This window comes from Heterocephalus glaber, unplaced genomic scaffold (genome assembly GCF_053883595.1).
Source record: "Heterocephalus glaber isolate CG9 unplaced genomic scaffold, H.glaber_assembly_v1.0 deba00001429, whole genome shotgun sequence".
NCBI classification, from domain to species: Eukaryota; Metazoa; Chordata; class Mammalia; order Rodentia; family Bathyergidae; genus Heterocephalus; species Heterocephalus glaber.
In genome coordinates, this window is record NW_028258294.1 from 10,209,796 (window position 1) to 10,227,016 (window position 17,221).

General features: G+C 35.8%; 2 protein-coding genes and 10 non-coding genes across 43 annotated transcripts in view; 3 read left to right on the forward strand and 9 right to left on the reverse strand.

Moving 5' to 3' along the window:
* Cep295 (centrosomal protein 295) overlaps positions 1-9,625 on the forward strand; it is a 48,509-nt gene extending 38,884 nt beyond the window's left edge. For 12 of the 19 annotated variants that reach the window (XM_004838027.4, XM_021252599.2, XM_004838033.4 and 9 more), the window contains 11 exons: positions 593-696; positions 1,239-1,341; positions 1,862-2,110; positions 3,241-3,389; positions 3,833-4,007; positions 4,653-5,278; positions 6,110-6,250; positions 7,897-7,990; positions 8,095-8,238; positions 9,123-9,222; positions 9,303-9,625. In XM_004838027.4, the coding sequence (XP_004838084.2) occupies positions 593-696; positions 1,239-1,341; positions 1,862-2,110; positions 3,241-3,389; positions 3,833-4,007; positions 4,653-5,278; positions 6,110-6,250; positions 7,897-7,990; positions 8,095-8,238; positions 9,123-9,222; positions 9,303-9,459 (2,042 nt within the window). In that variant the 3' untranslated portion in view covers positions 9,460-9,625. The remainder of the gene's footprint in view (positions 1-592; positions 697-1,238; positions 1,342-1,861; positions 2,111-3,240; positions 3,390-3,832; positions 4,008-4,652; positions 5,279-6,109; positions 6,251-7,896; positions 7,991-8,094; positions 8,239-9,122; positions 9,223-9,302) is intronic. The other 7 variants (XM_004838029.4, XM_087212278.1, XM_013069632.3 and 4 more) reach the window with 5 other exon arrangements.
* LOC147827866 (small nucleolar RNA U2-19) lies at positions 801-881 on the forward strand. The gene has a single exon (XR_015451715.1). It is a non-coding gene; the product is annotated as a small nucleolar RNA U2-19 (small nucleolar RNA).
* Positions 1,072-1,146, forward strand: LOC147827867 (small nucleolar RNA U2-30). Its single transcript, XR_015451717.1, has one exon. It is a non-coding gene; the product is annotated as a small nucleolar RNA U2-30 (small nucleolar RNA).
* The window catches only part of Taf1d (TATA-box binding protein associated factor, RNA polymerase I subunit D), a 29,929-nt gene continuing 22,290 nt past the window's right edge, over positions 9,583-17,221 (reverse strand). For 3 of the 14 annotated variants that reach the window (XR_015451616.1, XR_015451611.1, XR_015451615.1), the window contains exons 2-14: positions 16,763-16,844; positions 15,857-16,235; positions 15,148-15,323; positions 14,674-14,725; positions 14,007-14,178; positions 12,877-12,941; positions 12,137-12,180; positions 11,877-11,911; positions 11,209-11,244; positions 10,801-10,841; positions 10,349-10,401; positions 9,926-9,968; positions 9,583-9,688 (exon numbers count right to left, since the gene is read on the reverse strand). Coding sequence is in view for 1 of the 14 variants with exons in the window: in XM_087212284.1 (XP_087068410.1) it covers positions 14,017-14,178; positions 14,674-14,725; positions 15,148-15,323; positions 15,857-16,235; positions 16,763-16,833 (840 nt within the window). In the remaining 13 variants the exon portion in view is untranslated. Of the gene's footprint in view, positions 9,689-9,925; positions 9,969-10,348; positions 10,402-10,800; positions 10,842-11,208; positions 11,245-11,876; positions 11,912-12,136; positions 12,181-12,876; positions 12,942-13,260; positions 14,179-14,673; positions 14,726-15,147; positions 15,324-15,856; positions 16,236-16,762; positions 17,006-17,221 lie in introns of those variants that run through there. The other 11 variants (XR_015451610.1, XR_015451618.1, XR_015451617.1 and 8 more) reach the window with 11 other exon arrangements.
* On the reverse strand, positions 9,768-9,896 carry LOC147827868 (small nucleolar RNA SNORA25). The gene has a single exon (XR_015451714.1). It is a non-coding gene; the product is annotated as a small nucleolar RNA SNORA25 (small nucleolar RNA).
* LOC147827869 (small nucleolar RNA SNORA32) lies at positions 10,182-10,302 on the reverse strand. The gene has a single exon (XR_015451708.1). It is a non-coding gene; the product is annotated as a small nucleolar RNA SNORA32 (small nucleolar RNA).
* Positions 10,634-10,706, reverse strand: LOC147827870 (small nucleolar RNA Z40). Its single transcript, XR_015451709.1, has one exon. It is a non-coding gene; the product is annotated as a small nucleolar RNA Z40 (small nucleolar RNA).
* On the reverse strand, positions 10,958-11,091 carry LOC147827871 (small nucleolar RNA SNORA1). The gene has a single exon (XR_015451711.1). It is a non-coding gene; the product is annotated as a small nucleolar RNA SNORA1 (small nucleolar RNA).
* Positions 11,312-11,450, reverse strand: LOC147827872 (small nucleolar RNA SNORA8). The gene has a single exon (XR_015451713.1). It is a non-coding gene; the product is annotated as a small nucleolar RNA SNORA8 (small nucleolar RNA).
* Positions 12,013-12,084, reverse strand: LOC147827873 (small nucleolar RNA SNORD5). The gene has a single exon (XR_015451716.1). It is a non-coding gene; the product is annotated as a small nucleolar RNA SNORD5 (small nucleolar RNA).
* Positions 12,221-12,352, reverse strand: LOC147827874 (small nucleolar RNA SNORA18). The gene has a single exon (XR_015451712.1). It is a non-coding gene; the product is annotated as a small nucleolar RNA SNORA18 (small nucleolar RNA).
* On the reverse strand, positions 13,217-13,346 carry LOC147827875 (small nucleolar RNA SNORA40). The gene has a single exon (XR_015451718.1). It is a non-coding gene; the product is annotated as a small nucleolar RNA SNORA40 (small nucleolar RNA).

The following is a 17,221-nucleotide window of genomic DNA, read 5'->3' on the forward strand; positions in this document are numbered from 1 at the left end:
GGATTGCTTGTGGCCCAGAATTTCAAGACCAACCTAGGCAACACAGAAATCTCCATGTGAAAAAAGAAAAAGAAGTTAAATTTACTCCTTGTCCTATTACTCATTACCAATTACTGTTTGTAGCTTGGTGTTCTTCATTGTCTTTTTTTTAATGTGCCTTTTATCCCCTTAGAGATCACACTGTGTTCTTGATTGAATATTCTTGCTTTTCCACATAATGGAACAGAATATTTCCCATAATGTTCAAAGGGTTTTATTCATGTAGTAACAGTGAAAACTACAGTTAAAAAAAAAAAAAAGGAGTGAGTCTTGCCTAGTGTCTTAAATGAAAAAGGAAATGACTTTTTTTTTCCCCTTTGGTCTAAGATAAGGCAACTTTAAGAACCAAAACAGGAAAGTTGGGATTAGTACCCTCTGATGCTAATAATTTAATTTGTCCTAATCCAAATTTTTTTTCTTAGGGCTGGGGATTTAGCTCAGTGGTTCCAGTGCCTGCCGCGCAAGCACAAGATCCTGAGTTCGATCCCCAGTACCAAAAAAAAACAAAACAAATTTTTTTCTTCACATTTTGAACTCCAAATTCATTTTTTAGTCAAGTTCAAGGAATTTGACGTTGAGAATCATGCTGTGTTAAGTTATGCCACAGAGGAGGCAGAGCACATGTGCCTGGGTCCAGCAGTGAGGCCAGATGATAAGGTTAGTGATATTTTCTCATGTTCTGTTTTTAGAGCAATGTGGTATCATATTCTCTTTAGTTTACTGAAAAACTATGTTCTCTGAGATCTGCTCTTATTGAAGTGGATCAGTGATGAAAAATAGCCAAATCTGAGCATCAGAAGACCTTCCAATCTCCCTGATGCATGATCTCTATAGTTCTGAGAAGCAGATCTGTAAAATAACTTAAAATAGTAAGGGATATGTCTTGTGTGTGTGTGTTTGTGTGTGTGTCTGTGTGTGTGTGTGTCCGTGAGCATGCATGGATGTTTGTAAGGTAATTAAATTTAACTGAGGGTATTCTGATGGGTCAGTGAGATTGGAGACTCTTGTGTGTGCGTAAGGCTAATCATTTCTGAGCAATGATGAAAAAGGTTTTACTACTGACCTTTGTAACCATGAAGGTTTCTTTCTACACTTGACCTGAGCTCAGAATTGACAGCTGCTAAGGTTGGTGATTTTGAGTTTTCCAGATACTGTACTTCTTGACACATCATGGTCTAATATTTCTCTTTAATTTTTAGGCTGAAACACAAGATATTTCTCATGAGCCATTATCTTCAATATCTGTTTCTACTGGCAGTTTTTTAAGTTATGAAAACACAAATTTGAGCCTTACAGATCCAGGTAATAATATCAAAATGTAAACAGATTGAAAGTCCAACCCCAGTTGAGTTACAGTATGGTAGTGGAAGGAAACATTGCTTTTTCACAACACAATGGGGAAAAAGAGAGTTTCTTTAAATCTGGAAAATAAAGTGCCAGCGTCTAATAGAATAATGGTCTTCTAAAAGTGACTAGAAGTTACACAGTACTCTATAGATCCCTTACAACATGAGAAACATTGCTAATGTCCAGTTTTCCCATTCAGTGGAATTTTATCTTATGAAAACTCTTGATTGCACTGATCTGTTAGCAGTATATATTGCCATACTTATCTACCAAGTTATGTTTCCAAGGAAGCACCCAACTGGGCATGGTAATCCCAGCATTCAGGAGGCTGAGGTAGGAGGCCTGCCTGGGCTATATAGTGAGTTCAAGGCCAGCCTGAGCTGCACAGTGAATCCCTGTCTCAGAAAAAAGAAGCACCCAGCGGTCAAAAGGAACACAGTGTTAATTAAAAATTTTCATTAAATTCAAATTTCAGAGCCATTTTCAGAGTATGTGGACTACCAGGAACAAGAATCTATCACCAATAAAAAAGAGGAAACAGATATTTTAAGTTCTGTAGTTCCTTCAACACAAGTTACTTATCAGCAGCAAAACTCTTCAGATGTTCATAACTCTCTGTTGCCTGCAGTGGAAGAATTTACACCTGGACACTCACACTGTCAACAGATTATAGACAAGAACATAAATGAACCAACTTGGATACCTGAGAAAACAGACTTTCAGGGTAAAACAATTTTAAAGGGAAAAAAAATTGTGTATATATATGTGTGTGTGTGTGTATATATATATATATATATACACACACACACATACATATATATGTGCCCAAAAATGTATACATCAGGAAAAGAAAACCTTATATAAATATTTTAATACTAAATTTATTGAGATATCATAAAATTAATACACGTTACCTTTGGTCTCTACAATTACAAGAGGTGCTCAAAGTGATAGCCATTAGCTTCCAGACATTTATTAGCACAGCGAACTGCTGAAGTGTGTGTACATTTTTTTAGCAGACTATATATATATATATATATATATAAAACACACACATGTATGTATATGTTAATGGGTTCTTTTTTCACCTTTTATCTTTCTGAATTTTTAGTAAATATTGTTCAAACTTCATGTTTTTATCCCTGCTGCAACACAATTATACCACAGGAAATACTGATATTTAGTGAAAGAGAGGATGTGGACCCAATTTGACTGATGGAAGAGTATGTAGAGAACATTAATGATCACATCTTTCTTTACCTTCTCAAAGTTAGCTCTTTGAGCTGAGTCTGGGTAAAGTTCAGAAATCAGAGAGATCTCGGTTCAAATCAGAGGTGAGACTATTTCCTAGCTGTGAAACCATAGGCAAGTTTACTTTTTCATCTTTCATAGAAAGAAAGATGTTGGAAATTAAATGTGATATACTCATAAAGTACAATGTCTGGCCCATGGTGACACTGAATACAGTGAAACTTTCCTTTTTCCTTCTTTTAATCATTGTTCCTGAAGTGAGCTAAGTGGGAACAGCAAAGCTTATTGCAGTGATGGTGAATGTTTTTGGGCTTTCAGTGTTAACAAACAGCCCATCACTTGCCTGTAGCAAAGCAGTGGTCACATGTGCCTGTTACTCCTAATTAACCTGAGAAGTCTTTGATCACAGAAGATCTGGGCTTTTGTTTTGTTTTTTTACCTTGGAAGTAATCATGATAGGGATAATTTGAAAGCATTTGCTGATCATGAAATAAATAGAATTTGTTGCATTAGAGTTATCAAAGTTTTTAATAAACATGTTCTTTGTACTTGTTTTTAGGCTTTACTTTAAATCTTAAAAATAAATTCTTTTTTTTCTCACAGTTCCAGCTGTTGACTTTGACTTTCCAGAACTAGAACACATTTTTCCAAATTTGCATCGTCAGCTCTTTAAACCTTTAGAACCACATCCTGACTTTGATTTATCATCATCATCCTCTGGGATTTCTCAAGACAACAGAAATTTTTACCAGGTATGTAAAACTAGATACTTCTAGCAGTGAATATCGAAGAGCATTTTTTAATTCTTTTCTTTTGTAGAACAGTGGTTCTTACCTGTAGCAGTCTTATTAGAATCACATGGAAAACTTAAAAAATTTCAGTGCTCAGATTATTTCCCAGACCAGTTAAATGAATTTCTGGAAGGACTCAGATACTGATTTTTTTTTTTAAAGCTACCCAAGTGATTCCAATGTGGAACCTAGATGAAAAGCTGCTACATTAGAATTTTGTCCCATCCAGCCTTATTTTAGCTGGTGGATATATTGATTGATAGGAAGAAATGGATTTCTGAGTGACCAAGTTATTACCATGATAAAGTAGTAATTAAGGTAGAGCAATATCAAAGAAACATAGTGATGATTAATTCAGCTAATAATACATAATATTTCAAGTATTCTCTGTTGTGTTCTGTCAGGGCTCAGATTCTTCATCTGAAAGACCCTGTGCTACTGTATCATCCAGAAGTACAGTTTCTTTTACAGCACTGGGAAGAACCAGCTTGAATTCTTTTAACAAAAGCCTGAACCAGCAATCTGACCCTAATTTGGCTCATGCTGTAGTTCAGAGTTTTGCTACAGAAACTATTGAAGGTATGTATAGCTAAGAAAAAGTTAAATAAAACCCAGTATTTTTTTCATTTTTTTTTACGTTTCGTTGGAAATTGTGCATAGCACCTGTTGGTTTGTCTACATGTGTGTCTTCACTGTTTTGGGTACTCTTCATATATTTTTTTAAATAACAGAAAATATAGTTTCCATTTTTTGTTGTTTTGGTTTGGTTTGATTTTTGAGATAGGCCACTCTACATAGTTCAGGCTGGCCTTAAACTCACTACGTAGCACAGGCTGGCCCCAAGCTTGCAGCAATCCTTCCTCAACCTCCTGCGAACTGGCCTTACAGGCATGTGCCACCATGCCTGCCTCTTCAGTTTACATTTTTATAATACTAAACTCTGTAAGATAAAAGTCAAGAGTTGCCTCTTGGCTGTCAACTTTCCTACCTTTATAGTTCTGTCCTTCTAGAACTTTTTCACTCCTTATAGTTAGGTCCTTGTAGAACTTTTTTTTATTTCTAGAATTTTTTTCCTTTAGAACTTTTTGTACAAAGTTTCTATATATATCATATATGTGTATACTTGTAAGCACATTTTCTGTTTGTTATTAAAATCAAACTATGAGACTACCTATAATTAAATTTTATAATATATGATTGATTTTTTAAAATTTCTTAATGCAGGATCTGAACAATCTTTTCAACAACTTCTGCCAGAATTTTCTTCACAGGAGGTGAGCCAGCACACTGATCTGCCAAGTATTTTTAACATTGAAGCAAGAGATTCTTTTCAAGACATGAAAAATGAGAACTATCCGTCAGATCAACAGACTGAAATACTACAAAATAAGAAAAGTTCAGCCTGTAGTTCATCTGATGAGACTAATACATTTGATCAGTTACGTATACAGCATAGCACTCCATGTGGTTCTACCTCTAGTGAGTGCTCCATAAAACACCAATTACGGGTAGAAAGCAAAGAAGAAAGGTTGAGCTTTGAAGACCTGTCGAAAAGAGAGGCTGTTAAAATTGTACAAAGTCAAGGACTCTCTGAAGATGATGAAAATGAGAGCCATCGGATGTTAGCTATATATCCACATGTAGAAGAAACTGACTCTCAATTATGTGTAGGAACAGTAAAGATGGGAACTTCAGATCAGACACCACAGTCATTAAGTACCCAAAATGAAAAATATTTTGAGACTTCAGCTGAAGCTCCAGGAGTCATAAAAAAGCTACCTCAGCCAACACTGCCTGAGCCCTTTCTAAGTTCTGGATCATTTTCATTACAGAGCTCTATTCCATTCTGGGTAAGTGAGATCTATGTTATGTAAATAACATTTTAAGTTCCTTTTTAGGAGAAAGTTTTGAAACAAAATGTAAGAAACAACAAAGTTGCTGAATATTCTCAAAATAAAATGAGAAAACTCCAAATTTTGAAAACTGTCCTCTAAGAATTATAAAAAAATCTTCCTTCCCTATCCAATACTCCTTTTCTACCTTCCCTAAGGAATGGTTAATCAGCCTGTGCTTTAGCACTTTTCAGTGTTAAACCTCATTGCACTGAATCCATTATTGGAATAACTGTTATACTGGACATGGTTTTCATTTTTTCACATGTGCAGCTCATCCTTCCAGTTAAGACAATGGAGATTTATAGGCCATAGATGTGTTTCTTTGGTTGTTTACATTGCTTCTCTGTTTTTAAATTCTTGTTCAATATGTGAAGCTGCTTCCTTAACAAAAAATCTTTGTTGTGAAACATTTAAAATCTGTCAAGAGTGGTCCACATTTGTTCCCAGTAGTCACTGCACCCTTTAGATAGAATGTCATGCAGTTCTATATACCCCAGCCAACCTACCTAGCCATATGAGTGTTCAGATTTATGATCCTTGCAATATTTTAAGACAGCATAATATTTTACTACACTGCCAAATCTTCTCTGTTTCTCCTAGTGATGAGAGGTACCTAAAGGGGAATCCAGTCTGTTGATGTTCTAAAACTTATATTATTTTTTCCACTTACGTACATTTGCACCAAATACACATAATGTACAAAATGCACATTTATGTATTTTTTTCACATTTTGGATGCTTTAAGGTTTTTTTTTTAAATGTTTTCTTTTCAATTATACTGCACAGGAGACAGAATCTGGCCATGGCATAATGGAAGAACCAGAACTTACTTTGGTAAGCACCAGTGATATCAGTATTGATGAAACAGATTTTGCAAACTTAACCCTTGAAGAAAAGAAAGAGAATGAGGCAAAAAGCTGTTTTCAGGTAAATTTTATAGCATTCATTAATACAGCTATAATACAGATCATACAGGAACCTGTAACTAAAGATTAGGGGAACAGAAAAGGATACGAATCCTCTCTTCACAGTATGGCATCTTACCTCACCTTAGGATTATCTGCACATTTCCTTCCCTCTATTACATGTAAATGCAATAAGCTGCATCCTTACAGTAGAAATTGACAGTGAATAGGAAAAGTTCTCAAAGTCTAAATGTACTGGTTATACCATGTAATATGTAGTTCTAGTATCTGTGAAGGTATGGCTGTTAAGACTCAAGTAGAATTCATTCCTCACCTATCCCATGACAAATACTTAGTCCTAAGACCAGGCAGCAAAAATAGAAAACTCTTCTCACTTTTGACATTTATTTTGAACTTTTCAGTCAAAAGTTAACAAAAATTCCCTGGCTACTACGAAGGGTCTAATCAATCACCTACCTGGTAATTTCAACTCTTGGGTCATCATTGGAGGGATATGCTCTTAGTTTTCATTTAGTTGGAACTGTAGGTTAGCAGGTGCCTTTTCACTCACACACACACACACACACACACACACACACACAGCTGTTTTTTTCTTTTCACTGTTAAACACTTGAACTCAGGGCCTTCACACAGAGCTCCATCTTCAGCTTTAGTTTTTGAGACAGGGTCTTGCTAAATTGCTCAGAAGGGACGTAAATGTGCAGTCCTCCTTCCCCATTTTCTCAATTGCTGAGATTACAGGTGTGTACCACACCCCCCAGCTTCATACCTACCTTTTAGTGTGGTGGAACAGATTTTTGTTATCACACAGGTAGTGTTCTGATGCCAAGGAATGGAACTTCTACCTAAAAAGTAACTACAGAACCACAAGTGAAATTTCTTAAAGGGTAGGCAGTAGAAAAGAGGTTATGTACTTCTCATATGGATTGAAATGCTGAGATCAAATATAGGTAGGCCAATCTGTGGCTATAGTTTCTAGGTGCTTCTCACCAGATAAAGCCATGTCTTTATTCAAGCTATTAAGACAGAAGCGTAATGTGCAAGGAGAATGAGAACTAAGAAGGTAGGCATAAATTCATGTTTCTTCTACCAGGTGACCCAACCACCACTCTCCCACTCATTAAGAGCGTGCTCAGAGGGGGCCGAGGATTTAGCTCAGTGGTTCTGCCGCCTGCTTTGCAAGCGGAAGGATCCGAGTTCGATCCCCGGTACCAGAAAAAAAAGAGCATGCTCAGAATGTTGTTAGTACATATGCAGATATAGTGGTACCTTGGTTTGTGAACTTATGATTTTAGGGAAGATGGCTGCATTTGTTTTTGTGGGGAAGATTGCATAGTTGTATTTGTCACCCTATGCAGAGTTTGCAAACTGAAGCAAAACTTTGTTGAATGCTTTTGTGAACCAATTTGTTTGCAAACAAGTGTTCATGAGCGGAGACATGACATACTATATTACTGTATTGGCAAAACAAATAAACCTATCTTGGTTAGTGGCTGTATTTGGGGGCAGTGAAGGGCTAATGCAAACCAAAAGGCACTTCACATAAAAGAGCCTTTTTGGAAAGTTCATTTTCCCAGTGAACACTAGACTTTGAACTACTTACTCTAAGTGGTATACTAAACTCATTTTTTATTTTCTTGCAATTAGCTGAGTGAATTTCTGCCCATTGTGTCAAAAACAGAAACTTCAGTTCATCCACTTGTATCAGAACTTTCTGTGGAAAATTCAACAGGATCTACAGGTATGTCCTAACAGCCTGAATTGTAAAGAAATTGCATATACCTGCAGTTGGCATAAAGTTAAATGTGAAGATATATCTAACAGAACAGTTCCCAAAATTTACAGCCATACCAGAAAGCTTACAAGAAGCATTTGTTAAAAGAAAAAAATCATTTATGGAGAGATCCTACCAGAGGCAGAAAGAAATAAGGAGTAAAACTCGAGTTTCTGAACATTCCCAATTCAAAACAGTTAAGAAGCCATCTACAGGTATGGTTTAAATATTAATCTTCAACTTCCTGAAATGTTTTAATGGCCTGTGTGATTCTTCTGGTACTAAAGGATCAAACCTAGGGTCTTGTTCATACTAGCTCTGAGCTATATATACCCCCAGCCTCTTCACTTTATTCATAAACCACTCTATAGCTGAGCAGTAATCCATTATAGATACTCCATGTTTATCTAGTCATCTGTTAGGTATACACATTGCTTCCAGGACTTACTTAGCTACAAACAAAGGTATGCATGTATCACTGCAGTATGTCTTAAGCTCTTTGGGGGAAGCTACCCAGAAGAGGGGACACATGGGTCACATGAAGTTTTTATTTCACTTCAAAAAATCTCCATACTGATTTCCATAATGGTTGTAGTAGTTTGCATTCCCCACAATGAAGGAGGGTTTCCTTTTCACCACACCCATGCCAGCATTCGACTTAATATCATTCTTCCCAAAATAAAGATGTGGTTTCTCTTGTCCATTTTTGACTGGCTCTTTTGCTGGCAGAACTTTCTTCCCAATAAATGACAAATCTTTAGAGAAATGGATGCACCTGGAAAATGGTGACATAAACCAGACACACAAGCTTAATTATTGTATGGTATCTCACTTGAGTAAAAGAGGATGGATCTCTGAATAAGGAAGTGTGGGCACAATGAAGGGTAATGAGGGCAAGGGAAAATAAGATATGCCAATTTAAACAAGAATAAAGACTGGGATGGGGAGTAGAGGGAGGTCATTAAAAGAAATAAGCCGACAGGTCCATGGATTTAGCTCAGTGCCTCAGCACCTGCCCCTCAAGCACAAGGTCCTGAGTTTGATCCCTATGTGACCACTCCCAGGATAAAAATCAAAAGAAATCCCTTGCTTTTTTCAGGTTCCTCTATGAGTAGTCTGAAAGGTGTGAGTAAAGTTAGAGTGTCCCTTCCTGAAGAAAGAAGAATGGCACAAGCCCTCATGCATAAAAGGGCTCTAAGGTACCTTTTTTGTTTGTTGTGTTCCGGCGATTTTACTCTTCTTTTCTGCAGTATTTACACTTACACTTAATATTTTATAGGTTATACAATCAGTTATCTGAAGTAAAACAACAAAAGGAAGAGAAAGCAAAGCAAGAAACTTATGCCCAAAACAGAGCAAGGGCAGAAGAATTTCATAAGGTGAAAGCCTTCCCATCCCAACCCCTCTCAGCCCGATTTTTAGTATACCATAATTGAAACTGATAGTAATTTTATTCCCTTACAGAAAACACTAGAGAAACTTCGAGCCAAAAATATGTACTGACTTACTACATACAACACTTGTAAAAAGGCTTTTATAAAAAGGCTTTTAAATAAATATGACATTGTGCAAAAATTAAATAAATTTATTTAAGGAATTTCACATGTGATGCCTTCAGTACTCATCAAGGTCACTTTAGTGAAGTTCTTTGTCTTCAAAATAGCCCTGAAAAGGAGAAAAGACATTGGTTAAACTTTGAAGCATTTACCTTTTCCCATCACCAGTGAGTTTATGACTAGCTCAATATTGTATCTCCTCAGGAAAACACAGCACTATTGAGTGACTATGGCAAACTGTGGAGAACTTCATTCTCCGGTCATCGCGTTAAGAGCTCTTGGTTTCACATCCCCACAAGCCCTCTTTGAAATGACCTGTACAGTAGTTTTCCTCATGTGTACATACCTTTTTCAAAGAAATGATGCTTAATCCAGTCAGCCTATCTGCCCTGCATAAGGATATAAAAGATAATCATTGCAGTCATCAGTGAGTTCCTGAAGCTAGCCTACTTCACTTAAGTCCTCTGCTTGTAAAATGATTAGCTACTAAGGGTAACAGTAGTTTAGCTAGGGAGAACAAGCCTCCAAAGCTAAGCATGCCTTGTGGCAAGAATTTTAAATGTGGCTATTGTGCACACTGGACAATGTTCACCTAAGCAATGTAATGTTCCCAACAGGTTGATTGCTAGCAACGTAGCAGATAGAAAACCTAGTGGGAAATTCTTTTACGGTCATGTCCACAGCAAATGAGAAACTTCATTCTAAAAGCCTTGGTAATGACCATTGTAATATCCCAATAGTTTATGGGTAATATAATAGAATTACTTGCCGAAATTCTCTTATCTCCACTGGGAATTATGGACAGTGACAACTTCAAAACTCCTATTCAAGGAAAAAATTCTTATTTACTATATAATAACTTTATCCAGAAACTAAGGTTCCTTGCATTAAGTGCACCACACCCAATGTCCAAACTACTATGAAAATTGCAGCTGTAAAAAATTTTTCACTATTATGTTACTCTTTAATCCAGTTATCATGTTCAAATCATATCTGAATTTAGAAAATGTGAAATGAACCTTGAGTTTACATTCTGAAACAGTGTACTTAATGTGGATGTTCAGAGGCGCTAGTTTCATTCAGCCCATTCAGAGCAGTTGAACATTTTGCCAATCATCATAACATCATACACTCATAGTGACAGTAAAATTATTTTTCTTACAAACTTTGGTTGTAACAAAAAGTAGCTTTTGCCTTTGAAGTAAAAAGTTAAAATCTTACCTGGGGTCTTATATCCAAATTCCTTCCAGCACTTCAGGAGCCTAGAATTTGAATTTTACATAGTATTGGTGTTGTGGCACATGATCTAGATTCTCTATTATTCCTTAATCATTCATTTCTAATGTTGAAAGTCAACATTTTTCATTATTCTTGAGCAAAATGTTACAGGTCTCATTGTCACCACTGTAATATGTTTACTGTGATGGAAGCATGACCTGTGTCTCAATTTTAGCCACACTGACCAATTTTGGACACCAATCAGTAGTGCCCATTCTCATCTAGAATGAGGCTTTGTGAAAGCTCCTCCAGAGCTTATTCATACAGTATGTGCAAAGCTTCTGCATCTGCATGGAATCTATTATGCTGCCAATAGGGGTAAACACAAGTAAGAGAAACAGAACACCTTACCACTTAGAGGGTAGATGGATCTGCCTTGCTCACACCCTAAATTAAAAAAAAAAAAATTACACAGAAGACTATGTACCAAAGTGAATATTAAAAAACCATAAAATACTGTATCAATAGAAATACCAGGTTTAACATGCACAAAGCCAAGAAAACCAACGATGCCAGATACTGAATTTCTATCGCACTGTCTTTTGAACACACCAGCAGGAATAAACTGTTGAGTGCAGATACCATACAGTGCAGTCATTACTGAGGTATATAAAGCCCCTCTACTCTACTTCCAATTAACATTATTAATATTCTAATGAGGTCACTACATATAAGAACTATAATCCTTATCTGTCAAATCATAAAGGATTAACTCAGTTGTAAAGGGTTTGCCTAAGCACGCATAAGGCCCTGGGTTCAGTTCCCAATAATGCAAGAAGAAAGATCACTGTTGCTCTGCCAAGCAGTCCCAAGTATATATGCTATATATTTGGATAAACCATGTAGAAATGCCAGTTGGATAAATGACAGTGCAAAAAGTCTCTCATTTTTTCATTTTATAAACACATGTATCACTTTTTGAAAAGATCTTAATTCTGTTTTATTCTCAAAGTGTATAAAAGAAATGGATTATACTCAATTTTTATAAGTCCTTGATAAATTAGAAATATTTCACTTACTTCTCTAAACATGCACGTGAATTCATATTCATTTCCTAACGAGAAATTACAAAATAAAAAATTTAGAAGGACACTAAGTATTTCCAGTAAATACGTACAAGTTTTTGTTTATTGTGCAGACTTAATAGCTATCTCCAGCTGTCAGAATTAAGTTTTAGTTCATGTTTGTATCATTCAGCAGTTGAACAGTTAAATTCATCATCTGAACTGGAACTGTGCCCCCAGAATACAATATTAAACTGTCACCAATTAAAACTTACCTAAGCTATTCAGAGTAGTATAGATCTCTAGGATGTGCAAATACCTAAAGTTAAAAGAAAAATTATTAGGTCTTTCATACTTTTTGCTGTCTTGTAGTGCCTTATCACAGGCCTAAGAAATAGACCTGTGAGCAAAGCAAAACCACAGTGTTACTCTATGAGGCGTTTCCAACGATGTGCGGCCACAGGAGAAGCCACATCGGGATAGACCTCAAGATACTCAATAGCAGTGATAAGCAGGAATTGAGATGTGCTCTGGCAAAATACAAAAATACTAAATCCTTGGCCCTATAATGATTTTTAACAAGCTTGTTTAGCAGCTAGAATATAAACTGATAAATAAAAATATGCAAGTATCATCAAGTGGCTTTGAGTTTTTTGTTTGAGACTGTTTCACTATCTAGTCCAGGCTGAGCTTCAACTTCTAATCCTCCTGCCTCGGCCTCCTGAGTACAGGGACTATTTACTGTATGCCACCAGCTAAGCAGCTACTTTAGATGAACCAAGGGAAAAAAATTTAAGTATCAATTAGTCTGAATCATGACCTTCAATACTGACTGCTGATGTTTTGCCTACTCAGCCTATTTTAAGTGAATTACATTTCAAGAATGTAATTGACACCAGTGTGTAAAATGCTTGAATCTAAGCTTAGTTTTTGGCATTCAATGTCCTAACTGGAATTAAAGAAAGGCAACGATCTTTATTAAAACCTGCAGAAATTTTAATCTGATGTTACTTACATTTAAAAATGATCCAAACACAGTAAGACAGTCTTCAACTCCAGCCCCATGTTCAAGACAGAAGCCTTTAAGTAAACAAAAAAGCTATCTTTGTGTGCCACAACATAAATACTGGAATACCAAATCTATAAAGCTGAGATTCTATTCACATTCTGAGCTTTATAAATTAACTTTAGTCTCAGAACAAAACCTTCCATCGCTTTAATCTGTATGTGTTGTCATTTTGTTTTTGCTTTGTTTTTGGAGGCAGTCTCGCTATACAGTACAGGCTTCATTCCTCTTGCCTCAGCCTCAGGAATCCCATTATTACAGGGTTATATATACCACTGTGCCCGGCAGTAATATTCCTTCTTATATGTATCAAAACTCATACTCAACAATGAGTTCTGGGTTGCAAAAGAGGATTTATTTTTTGCACCTGTCCATGAAGTCTTAGTCCACAAGTTAAGACAAAAACATACACAAGTGCCACTGTACAATGCAATGCATACTAAATAGCAGTAAGCTATACAATAGTGATCCTAAGGAATATCACAGATGAAATAGTAAAACTATACCAGGTATATTAGGGAAAGTTATTTTTGAGCTCCTGGGGATTAAACCAAGGGCCTCATGCTGCTGAGCTACATCCCAGAGAAATGACTAAAATTTGACAGTAATCTCTTTTTGTCTGAATAAAGTTGGGATTAAAAGCAGGGTGTTCCAAAGAATCTTAACGAAACTGGTTGGATTCCAGTGACTAACATTTCCTTTCAGTGTTCCATTCACACTTGTAACTTTTCACTGAAGTGGAAAGAACTGATAAATACAGCAGGACTTGGGCCAGGGATTTAGCTCAGTGGTTATGCCACCAACCTTACAAGTACAAGGACCCAAGTTAGATCCCTGGTACCAAAAAAACCCAAAAAAACCAAAAACAGCAGGACTTATATACAGGAACTGGTATCTCAGCTTTTCCCTGATGTTTGAAAATTCAAAATTCTTTTTGTATTTTAGTTTCTTCTACAAGCTTGTTCAGGTTATTATTTTTCTCCTTAGTTCTTGGTATAAGAATTTCTTCAACAGGTATCTCCACATTAATCATCTTTAGTTCTTCCTATCAAAAAAATCACCTTCTATATATTGTTTACCTTCTGACATTCACATGTCTGTCTCCTTTTCAGGCCCTTCTGTCCTCTGTCCAGTATTTCTGGCCTTAGGAACTCCCTTTATAGACAAAGCAGCTTCTTTATTGTTCTCTCGTTGTAAATACATATTCATCTTGTTTGGAAATTCAGAACTTATTATGAAACAACTCTCTTCCTGCATAAAAAACAATACATTAAGAAATAATTATACATGGCCAACTGCTAAGTTACCTGAAACTAAAAATCTAAACTAACATTTGCCTATTTACAGTCTAATTAGCGACACCATATATTACAATGCTCTTTCCCTAAGGGTTACAGCACTTGCCTAGAATTTACAAGAACCTGTGTTGGATAGGATCCCCAGAGCACAGGAGAAACAAATGAAATGAATTGAATGAACGAAATGAAAAATGAATGGAATGAATTTTGTCATCATCATGTATCCAAAACTTAGTATTTCTATTCATTTCCTGTCTTAAAAGGCGAGACTTTTTAATTCAGTTTTTCAAATTTTAAATGGAAAGCCTGGTGTGATGGTGTATTCTGAGGCAAGAGAATCAGGTTTTAGGCTAGCCTGGGCTACAAGAAGGTTAGACAAAAAACTACCAGATACAATTCTACCAATGCCTGCTTTCCTCAAATGATAGGATAAAATTAAGTCACTTACTACCAATTTGATATCACATTCACCACGTTCAAGATGTGTCTCATCTTCTGCTCTGTAACATTAAAATGTGTCATAAATTACAGAATGTTTTGACACAGTAAGACACTGCTCTACATGCCTGAAAGAGCATTTTAGCCAAGGTAAAAACAGTATATCCTACTTAACATTGAAAGGGGATATCTTGGTTTGACCAATCAGCTCAAATGTAGTAAATCTAACTGGCCCATTTATTGTGTGTACTGTGTATTAATATTTAAAAAAAAAAAAAAAACAAAAAAAACTGGAGTCAAGCATAGTGGCATACACCACTTGGGAGGCTGAGGCAGAATTGCTACAAGTTCGAGGCCAGTCTGGACTACCTAGTAGCAAGACCGTCTCAAAAAACCAAAAGAAAAAAAAAACTGATGACAAAATAAGACTAAAAGTTTAAATAAAGTCTATGTGCCCAAAACTATTTTAAAAGGTTCAACTTACTCTGACTCTTCAATAGGAGAAATGGAGCCATCATCATCCAAGTATTTGTATCTCCGACTATCAAGACCTTCTTTTTCTAAATCTTCACCAACATTCATTTGTTTCAATGATTCCTTAAGGTGGTGTTCATACTTCAGTTTTTCAATGTAGTTAAAAAACCCTCTTGCAACAGCTTGCTGTTATGTTAAAAAAAAACCAACATTTTGTCTTGGCCTTTCAAAATAAACTCCTCTGCATTTCTGGACCAAACAAATCAATGATTATCACTTTACACTTTAACAAGTACTCTCAAAATTATGCCTGCAAAGTACCACATGTTAACTGTACATTCAACATCCAATTCTCAAATATTCCAAAAATCTGTTAGCATTAAATATCAGAAAATAACAGCTAGGCTTCAGGAATGTTGACCGAACAGCAAAGACATGAGTTTAATATGGCTTACAGCAAAGTAAGTGGAAGTCATGTTTTAGGGTTGAGATCAAGGAATACACAGAGGTAGACTTGAACAATGCTTTCATATATTCACTTGCCAGTGAAGAATTCACCCAGAAACCCAAATGAAGTCCAAGAGGAAGAATGGAGTCAACTTTTAAGTACAGAATATCAAAACTGCACTGTTTCTTTTGTCTTAAGACAATTCAAAATGAGCCAAAACAATTCAGACATTTTAGCTATGTGTATCTGTATATATAAACCACTGACTCACCTCAAAACTTAAAATTTTCCTCCAAGGTAATGGTTTCCTTCCATCTTCAGAATGTAAAAATGGAAATGTAGGTCCTTTGTCTTTAATTTGTTTTTTATCTATTTGTGACCTTCTAGTGTTTCTCCTTCCTTTTGGTCTTCCCCTTGGTGTTAATTTTGGCTTGTATTTTCTCTTTTTACGTTTCTTCTTTTTCTTGAATCTTTCAAAAATAGCTTTTAAAGTCAATGGTCTTGGCTCTATAGATGAGTCACTTGATGAATCTGTTTGCACACTTTCAGGTATATGAACAAATTTCCTACTGGGGTTTCTTTGAGTCCGTTTAGGTAAGGAAGGTACACACTGTGTTTTAAATAAGCTGCTACCAGATGAAGAGCTATCACTAGAAAATAAAATTTTATCATATTACTAAGTGCTTAGTAGTAATGTGCAACCCCAACTGCATATTTAAGACCAACTGAGGAGAACATGCTCAGAATAAAAAATTATTAGAATGGGCTCAGTACCAGACAGCCATTGAATCCTGACCATGGTATCTAAAATGGTCACATTTGTCAAAAAATGAAATTTCATTTCCCAAGAGATTTAAACTGCCCAAAAGTTGTCTGGCTCACTTTTACAACTTCCTCTATCTAAACAGCCTATTAAAAAAAAAAAGACATTTGTCAGTATAATACCAGGAAAGTGTAGTTTCCCTAAGCTATGTTCCTGTATAATATATTCAGATTGTGAAGAATGTACTTTCAATAATTCAATAAATATGTAACTGGATAAGCTTGGAAGGTGTCAGCCAGTTTCTTTCCCCAATCTAATAATTATCTTTAATACCAATTACGTGATTTATAATTTCCAACTCTTAACACACAGTAACTATTTTTACTAAATCCAGTTTCCTGTAAGTCCATTTACCTTTGGTTTTCAATTTCCACAGCTGTATCAGATGTTGTATAATTAACAGCATCCATGCCTGATTTATCCATCACTTAAGTTTCTGAAATTACAAAACTCAGTATAGGTAATATAGCTTCCATGAACAAATGCAAACATACATATACAGCCAGTATCTACTAAAAAGTTCTTGGACCATGCCACGGCAAAATCATTTACTAGGCTTTTAAGATCTAGGGATCTTAAAAATCAAATCAAAATTTCTTTAAACCTCTAGAATTTGCATTCACACATTTCTAATTTTGGCTCTCAAAACCTACCCAATGTAGCAAGATCCTTGAAAAGTACTTAATTTCAACAATAAAAGTTTGAGTACAAAATAGTTTATTGGCCACTATTACTAGCCAAAACAGGCATTTCCCAAAATCAAAGAGGGACTCATAGGAAAAACTTGTGCCAAGAAAACCAGAAGGCAAACTG